The sequence below is a fragment of the Lotus japonicus genome, chromosome 2 (genome assembly GCF_012489685.1).
Source record: "Lotus japonicus ecotype B-129 chromosome 2, LjGifu_v1.2".
NCBI classification, from domain to species: domain Eukaryota; kingdom Viridiplantae; phylum Streptophyta; class Magnoliopsida; order Fabales; family Fabaceae; genus Lotus; species Lotus japonicus.
The window spans coordinates 91,390,858-91,399,145 of record NC_080042.1 but is presented as its reverse complement, the minus strand read 5'-3'; the positions used below and the strand labels follow the sequence as shown (position 1 = coordinate 91,399,145).

The 8,288-nt window shown below is 34.4% G+C and overlaps 1 protein-coding gene across 2 annotated transcripts; it reads left to right on the top strand.

Annotated features, from left to right (window-relative positions):
• The first annotated feature begins 694 nt into the window (after positions 1 to 694).
• On the top strand, positions 695 to 5,782 carry LOC130740983 (tobamovirus multiplication protein 2A-like). Of its 2 annotated transcripts, none has more exons than XM_057593724.1 (7): positions 695 to 855; positions 1,151 to 1,444; positions 1,569 to 1,668; positions 3,110 to 3,190; positions 3,283 to 3,387; positions 4,170 to 4,379; positions 5,353 to 5,782. In XM_057593724.1, the coding sequence occupies exons 2-7, from the start codon at positions 1,197 to 1,199 to the stop codon at positions 5,458 to 5,460; spliced, it is 852 nt and encodes a 283-aa protein (XP_057449707.1). In that variant the 5' UTR covers positions 695 to 855; positions 1,151 to 1,196; the 3' UTR covers positions 5,461 to 5,782. The 2 variants fall into 2 exon arrangements, with proteins under 2 accessions (XP_057449707.1, XP_057449708.1); XM_057593725.1 differs by lacking the exon at positions 695 to 855 and adding an exon at positions 900 to 998.
• The last annotated feature ends 2,506 nt before the right edge of the window (positions 5,783 to 8,288 follow it).

Sequence of the window (8,288 nt, the reverse complement as noted above, 5' to 3'; positions counted from 1 at the left end):
TTGGAGATCCTGAAGGCTAGGGTTTGTCTGGCCTAGTCTTCATGGGCTCAGTGCTATTGGGCCTGTTTGTTTTTGCAAGTAGTTGTCATTAATCTCCTAGTTCTAACTTAGGTGTAGATAGGAGTCATGAGCTCAAGTGTAAGAAACTGACTTGTAATTCTCTGTGGGCTTGCCCAAGCAGTTGTACTACCCTTTTGGGTTATGGGCCTGGCCCATGTTATCAATGAAATGTTCACCTTTGACCAAAAAAAAAAGTCACAACTCACAAGGAAAGGGAAATATGAAAATACAAGACATTCAGTTGCCAAATGTATTGTGACGGGTGGTTGCTTACTGGTAGATAGATGTACATTTATATTCCATTCTAGAGAAGAGAATTGAGAGAAACTCATACTGCTAATTTTTTTTTTATGAAAACAATTTTGGATGAGTTTAACTTTGGTCATTATCACGGATCAAGATTTTACTACTAAGGTTATGTTTCGATATCAAACAAAAAATGAAATATAATAAAAAAGTTGTCAAGTAGTATTATTTAATAAATTAATTTTATAGTCTAAACTAAAAAATGACAAAGCATAAAATATGGAAAATATCATATCTCACTTGATTTATTAATTAAATTTACATATAGGATAAAATAAATAAAACACAAATTAGGGGCATGCATGTCATTTCCGCCCCAGACTCACAACTCAGCACGTTGCGAATGCCAGAGTGGCTCTCTCTTTCTCTTTCTCTGTGACGTTATCTCTCTCTCATCTTGTTCTATTCTCTTCCCTTCCCTGTGTCAATTTTGTAAACCCAATCAATCATTCGCAACTGTAGAATCGTCGATTCCTTCCTTCTCAAACTGTAAGTTTCTTCTCCACTTCTGACCCCTCCATTTATACTTAATTGCTTTTCGGTTCCACGAATCGCCGAACCTTCCTCCACAATTTTCTCAGCTACACACTTCACTACGAACAACACCATTCAATTTCATCTCAACCAACATGGTCGATCACTCAATCATATATATGTTTTCAATTTTTACAATCGATGATATTAAATTGCATTCATTCTTCACACAATTCTTGTTTTCCAGATAGTTTCTAATTATCATTCACTGATTTTATATGATAATTTGGGGAAATGCCTGTTTCTGCAGAAAATTACATAGGGTTTTGGCCTCTGTTTCCGAATTCTGGTAGAGGATGGCGTGTAGGGGGTTTTGGGAGTGCCTTTTGAAGCTTTTTAACTTCATAATGACCTTGATTGGTCTCACCATGGTGGGATATGGGATCTATCTGCTGGTTGAATTCATCAAAGCTTCAGGTAGTGATGATGACACACCGGCGGTTTCTCCGGCTAGCGATGATCAAGCCCTAATTCAACTTGGTCGACCGATGCTTTTGGCGGTGTCTCTATCTGAGAGCATTTTTGATAAGTTGCCCAAGGCTTGGTATGCTCACTGCACCTTTCATATTGTTGCACATTCATATTGTTAATTTTGGATGAAGTGATAAAATCCAATTTATATTGTTTTTGTACTGTCTAATCCTAATTGCATGTTTCATATCTGGCAGGTTTATTTACTTATTTATTGGTATTGGAGTAGTTCTCTTTGTTATTTCTTGTTTTGGTTGTATTGGAGCGGGGATGCGGAATGGATGCTGCTTGTGCTGTGTATCCTTATAGAATGAATGTCTTATGCTATGCTATGACTAAAAGTATTTCATGGTCTCATAAATTTCCACTAACTTTCACTTGAGACTGAGATCTGATATTTGATGTGTATTTTCATAAATGGAATATACAGTATTTATATACATGTTTAACTAGTCAATCCCTTAAGTTTTGGGATTACAATATTAGCTAAATAGGGAAACATTGGAGACTTTGATAATGTGATGCACAGCAAAATATGCAGAATCTGCACCCAATCACTTTAATAGAACAGAATAATATCTCAACACTCCCCTTTAAGCTAAAGCGTATAGATATGCGTCCAACTTAGATAGAACATATGTATGAGATATCCTCAGACCTGTAAAGACTTAGTGAAGATATCAGCAAGCAAATTCTTGGAGAAAACAAAAGAAGTTTGATTATGCCAAAAAATTATGTTCTATGATGGAATGACAATAGAATTCTACATGCTTTGCTCTCTTATGAAATACTGGATTGAGGGAAAGGTGCTAAGTGACTAGTTATCACACATGAACTCTCTGAGACCAATCTTGCAGTAATGTAATTGTTGTAGTAATTGCTTAAACCACAGGGGCTCACAAGTTGTGTGAACCACAGCCCAATACTTAACTTTTGTACTTGACCAGACAAAAACACTTTGCCATTTACTCTTTCATGACATAAGATTTTCACCCATTCAAACAAAATAACCCAAATTGAACCATCTATGGTATCACTTGCCCAATCGGCATTTGAGGATCCAACTATCTCTGTGTGACCTTGGTATGTGCCTTTCTTGGCAACCCGTTGATGTAGGATTTGAATACTGCTTGCCAATGACTATCACAAGGGGAATTGAGGAATGGACTTATAATACTGATCGAAAAAGATATATAAGTCGAGTCATTGTGAGATAATTTAATTTTCTCATTAATCTTTGATATCTTCTTGTGTCAGGATAGGGCTGCCCTCATTGGGCTTAAGCTTCATATCAGGGTCCATGGGGGTGTCATCTGGCCTGCATTCTTGACGACCTATCTTCTCAAACATGTCAAGAGCATACTTCCTCTATGAACAACTCTGCTTGACTTTGACTGCACCCCCTCAATCTTAAGAAAATAATGCAAAGGGCACAAGTCCTTAGTCTAAAAGTGATGAAAGAAGTGTTTTTTAAAGACTTTTATACCCTCTTGATCATCACCACTCCAGTGATCACAGTTTCATCCACTTAAGTTTCTAGATATATTTATTTGATGATGAGCATTTAAAGAAAACAATGAATATATTAACACAATAATATCTTAACAGATACGAAGTATGAGTTGAAGCTTATCTTCCACTTTCCTGTTGTTTGTAGCAGTATGTGTGTGCATATATACATGCATTAATCTGTCATAGTCTTAATGGTAATATTATGAGTTTCCTTAAGTCAACAAAGTATTCGATTCTTGTGGCGTTGTTGATCTTAGTCGAGCTGGGATGTGCAGCCTTTATATTCTTTGACAAAAGCTGGAAAGAAGTAAGTAAAATTGTTTATGGTAATTTATGATCTGAAATTAAATAAGATATATTGCCATCTTACATTTATATATATAATTTTTTTGTTTTCAGGTAGTTCCATCAGACAAAACTGGAGATTTTGATACGATATATGAATTTCTGAGAGAGAATTGGAATATTGTGAAATGGGTTGCTCTTGGGATTGTTGTCTTTGAGGTAAAAAAAAAGTTGTATGATTGGCTTTTAAAAGAAAGCAAATTTGTTTTGCAGACTCGCGTGTATCCTTGTGCATGTACCCACTGCAGGTCCTAAGATTATCATTGGGCCAGTAAAAGATTGTTTGAGCTTTTGATAAGAAGATTACACTGGTTTTCTTCGCTGAGAGATACATCTGAGAGACTAGCAAGACAAGGGAAATAAATTGATTCATCATCTTGTTAATCTCATGAGTCACTCATCAGTCATCAACGACAACGATGATAGGATTTTAGTCCCCCCACCCTGGATTTAAGCAATAGCTCCAGCCCAGGAGCCAACTTTTTCAATGATATTTCTTTTTTGATGACTGATTAGAAAGTGTTATAGGGATATACACGGCGAGTCGTGGACCTTATTTATTGTACGAAATAACAGTTCTGATATTAATAGGTGTCAAGGAATATAAAGAAAAAGCTGGAAGAGACGAAGGAAGAGGGAGTAGTAAAGAGAGAAGTTTAAAAATTGCTAATTCAGCAATAAGCTACTATGAAATTCAGGAATTTTGGAAACAAATTAATGCCCTATAAGAAGCCTCGCCTTATCTGTTGGTATAATATAATATTCCGCTAATTCTGAAATGTACTTAGAGTACTGTATTGAAATGTCTTCACCTAACTTGCTCACCTACCACTAGAAGGAGAATGCTTTAAAAATGTAGCGATGTAATGTAACATGCCCATTGTTATGTTTGTTGAACATAAAATTTGGTGAATTCTTATCATATATTGTTATGTTTGCAGGTCCTTCTTTTCTTGTTAGCCCTTATTGTTAGGGCCTCAAATAGACCAGCAGATTATGATAGTGATGAAGAGTTCATCAATCCAAGGCAGCAAGCTCGGCAGCCATTGCTCAACCGACCAGCAGGTCCAGCAACAGGCCCCCCAGCTTCTGGGACACTTGATCAGCGCCCAAGCAGAAATGATGCATGGAGTACAAGGATGAGGGAGAAGGTTTAAACTTGTTTTCTTCAGTTAACTTTGTCTTATTTTTGTGATGCAATTTTTTTTACGCTTTGTCTGAACTTTTATGTGTGCCAATTGAAACATTTTGAAAACCAAATGAACTGCAAAATAAATGCTTTTGGGGCTGTGAAAGTAGCTCTATCGTTCGTGCTCCTCACCTGAGGATCACTCGCTTGATTAGCTCATTTCCCTCCGCGGGTTTTCCCTGCAGGGCAGAGACACACGAGAGTACTTGAGGATTGCACTACCATACTTGTGTGTTGATGTGCTCGAGCCCTCATAGCCTTATGGTTTACTAGGCATTTTCCCCTACAAATATGTGTGTGTATGGCTTTGACGTTTTCCTTCCTAAGTTAAAGTTCTGTCTTTTTCCTGTCATATTTGATCGCCGTTGAGTGCCAAGAAAAGGATGATCTTTATGCAGTCGTCTAGTTTTTTACCACTGTCCCAACCATCCATCCACATATGTGTATGTGTGTGTGTGTCTGGACTCTGGGTCTCTTTCTGTGTGTAATAGTAGTTTCTTTCGGTCTAAGTTTGTTGTGCATTTTAATTTTTATTGAGTTTCCTGATATAACCACAAAAGCCCTTTTACATTTGGTAGAGTTAGCTACATGAATCAAATGACACCACAATTTCCTATCATGAATCACTGTAATCAAGTGTTTTTTTGATGAAGTTACATTTTTTAAGAACATTGCATTATTGAAATAGCATTGTTCAAATAATTTTGTGGGAGATTTTATGAAGTTTTCAATCAAGATTGTTACATTGACTTCATGTCTCAAGTGAATGGCCAAACCTGAATTATATCTAATGTTTTCCCGATCGCAAAGCAGGATATCCTTTTCACTTAAAACACTTTTTATTGGTTTTGTTAGTTGTAGCTTTTGTTGTTACTGTTGTATTATGTGTGGTTTGTTTTACTGTCTAACACTATACTGCATTTCTGCTTATTCAGTATGGGCTTGATACTTCAGAATTTACATACAACCCATCCGAGTCACAAAGGTTCCAGCAAGTAAATGCACCTCCAACTGAAGAAAGGAGTCGCTGTACCATCATGTAATCACTTTGTGGATGCTATTCAAAGCCATGGCAGATTGACTTTCTATTATTATTTTTGTGGTCAATGCCTTTGAGACTGGAAATTTGTTGGAAAAAATCTCTGTTGCTGAGTTTTTGTACAACTCGCATATTACTGGATAATATGACATTGGCAACATCATGTTCATTTTATATTGGGTGTAATATTGTGTTGTGTCATCTGGGTTTATTTTGGCGTTGCTTATGTTGTTTAGGATTAGGTGATAGGGGGTGATGATGGTTAGAATCTCCATTTAAGAAGACATGGATTCAAATTTACATGGACAGTAATTTTTTTTTGTCAAGATTTATTATCGATAGGGTGCTTATGTGTGCAGATTTAAATTTTAGAAAGTGCAATTACAGGGTGTGGTGTGATTCAGATCCACATTTGTATTTTGTAAACTAAATATAATTTTTTAGATCTGGAATTAGGGAAAAATTTCAGATAGGAATGACAATTAGATTTAGACTGAACGGTACTCATAAATAAGTAGTCATAAAATTTGGGTGAGGGTATGATAATAATAGTACTTATTGTTACCTACTCGTACTATAAGTTTATGACGTTTATAAATGAGACCTTGAAATTTTGTTATTTAAGATAAATGATTATATTTGTAATTCAAGTAATTAGAAAGTAGATTGTTCCCTTCCAATAACCAAAAAGAAAATAGATTGTTCCCTCCCAATAACCAAAAAGAAAATAGATTGTTCAGTTATATTACTTTATGCTGTATTTTGTGTGTGGAAGTTATATTACTTTATGCTGTATTTTGTGTGTGGAAGAAAATAGATTATACTTTAATCAATACTTAATTTGTTTTGTTGATTTTTCAAAAAACTTAAAATGGATAATTTAATAGTATTTAATTATTTATCTCACTATAAATAACACAACACAACACAACACATGAGCTCATATTTTAAATTATTTAAAATAATTTTCAATTTAGAGTAAATAACATAACAAATTTCCCATGTCCGTACCGTGACCTCAAATTTCATTGCTATACAACATGATTGACTTGTAGGATGACTCATGTTAATATGCTATGAACCAATGGTTCAGTTTATTATTTTTTGGGTTGACATGATGAATTTATTGAAGCAGAATTGGACAAAGATTTTAGGTCTCATTGTCTCAGGAAGATGTTTCACGCTTCTTTAGTTGACCCAAAAATAAATCTTAATATTTGGTGGGAATTTAAATTTTTAGTTGGAAAATGATGTCTTTTTTCCTTGCACGAGTGAACACAAAAGTTAAGGTGTACTAAGCACGAGTTGCGGTGGGATGGTTGTTTACCTTATCTTTTAACTGTGAGACCGGAGGTTTGATCTTGCCAATACAAATAGATCATATTTTGTGATCATTCATTTTGCAAGCGCCTAGCAAGAAAATTAATTACTGATTTCTACATTGGATATATTGGTCTAAAAAAAAAGTAAGGAGGTGTACGGGTGCCGAAAGATACAGCAAAAATAATAGAGGTTGGGAATGACGGTCCAATTGATAAGAGAAGCTTCTGATGTCCCTATAAATCTATTGATTATCTTGACCAAAAATAAATAAGTATATATGTCTAAGATGGCTCTCGAAAGTCATTTGGTTATTAAGTCTCTTTCAGCGTAGGTGTAGAAGAAATCTTAATACACAAAAATTTATACTACATCTAATTTGCTCCTGAGAAATGGATTTTAAAAAGTCAAGTTAGGTGGATGCATGCACCACATGTTCAGGGCAATTGCATGCATAATACAATATTTTATTCTGCAACTAACAAACTCACTTACGCAACTCAAGGACTATGAATCAAATTGTAGCAATATATTTAATATATATATAGTTAGCAAAATCACTTGATTAATTAATTAGTCATTTTAGTTATTGGATTCCTCCTTGTAAGAGGAGATGAACAACTTCTTAATCAAATGACATTTTCATTAATGGTGATGGAAACCCCACTTCCTCCCGGAACATTTTTTTTATATATTCCCGGAAACTTTTATCTGGCTGATCGAGTTTTCTTTCAATTTTTATATATTTCTAGACTTTTAAACTAGACTTTTTTTTCAACCTGTGAAAGTGTCCCTATCATTATTTTTTGTGTTGATTGCTACTAGCTACTTGCTAGCTAGCATCCCATAGGCAAGCAAGTACGTTGCAATTACTTTTGGAAAAAATAAAATAAAAGCAGAGCTAGGGGAGAAAATTAAATCGGTTTTAATAGTGTTTATGATGGTTGACTTATTTTTATTCTAGCTTTACTAAGAATATATAACCTGTACATTTCTTAAAAAAATATGTTAACAAATATAGTTGAATGATTTTTCCTCTATGGTTCAATTCATATTCTCAAATATCTGAAATTAATCTGTCAAAAAAAAAACTAGGTACTTATTAGTAAGTTCTTTTACGGTTAATTCTAAAATCAAGTATATCCACTTATAAAAGAAGTTTCAGTGAACAATTTTTAAATATCAGAATTGATTCTTGGGAAGAAAAAAATTAGTTATTATTTATTCACACAACATTTTCTTTAATATAATATCATTTTTACTCATTAATTTACTCGATTTTTCTATTACACCATATGTCTTATCTCTCATATCTTCTTATATCTCTTTTGGTATAATTTGATTTTTTTTCTAAGGGGCTAAATGCCCAAACTACTTCTTCTATAGAGAGAATTATAAGAATCAAACAACAAATGAACTAAACAAAAACACGGAGCACTGACATTGATCTTCATAGATATAGACATGGCATGTCATTCTTAGCCTCCATGGCCAGGATAGGCACGCTCCCAT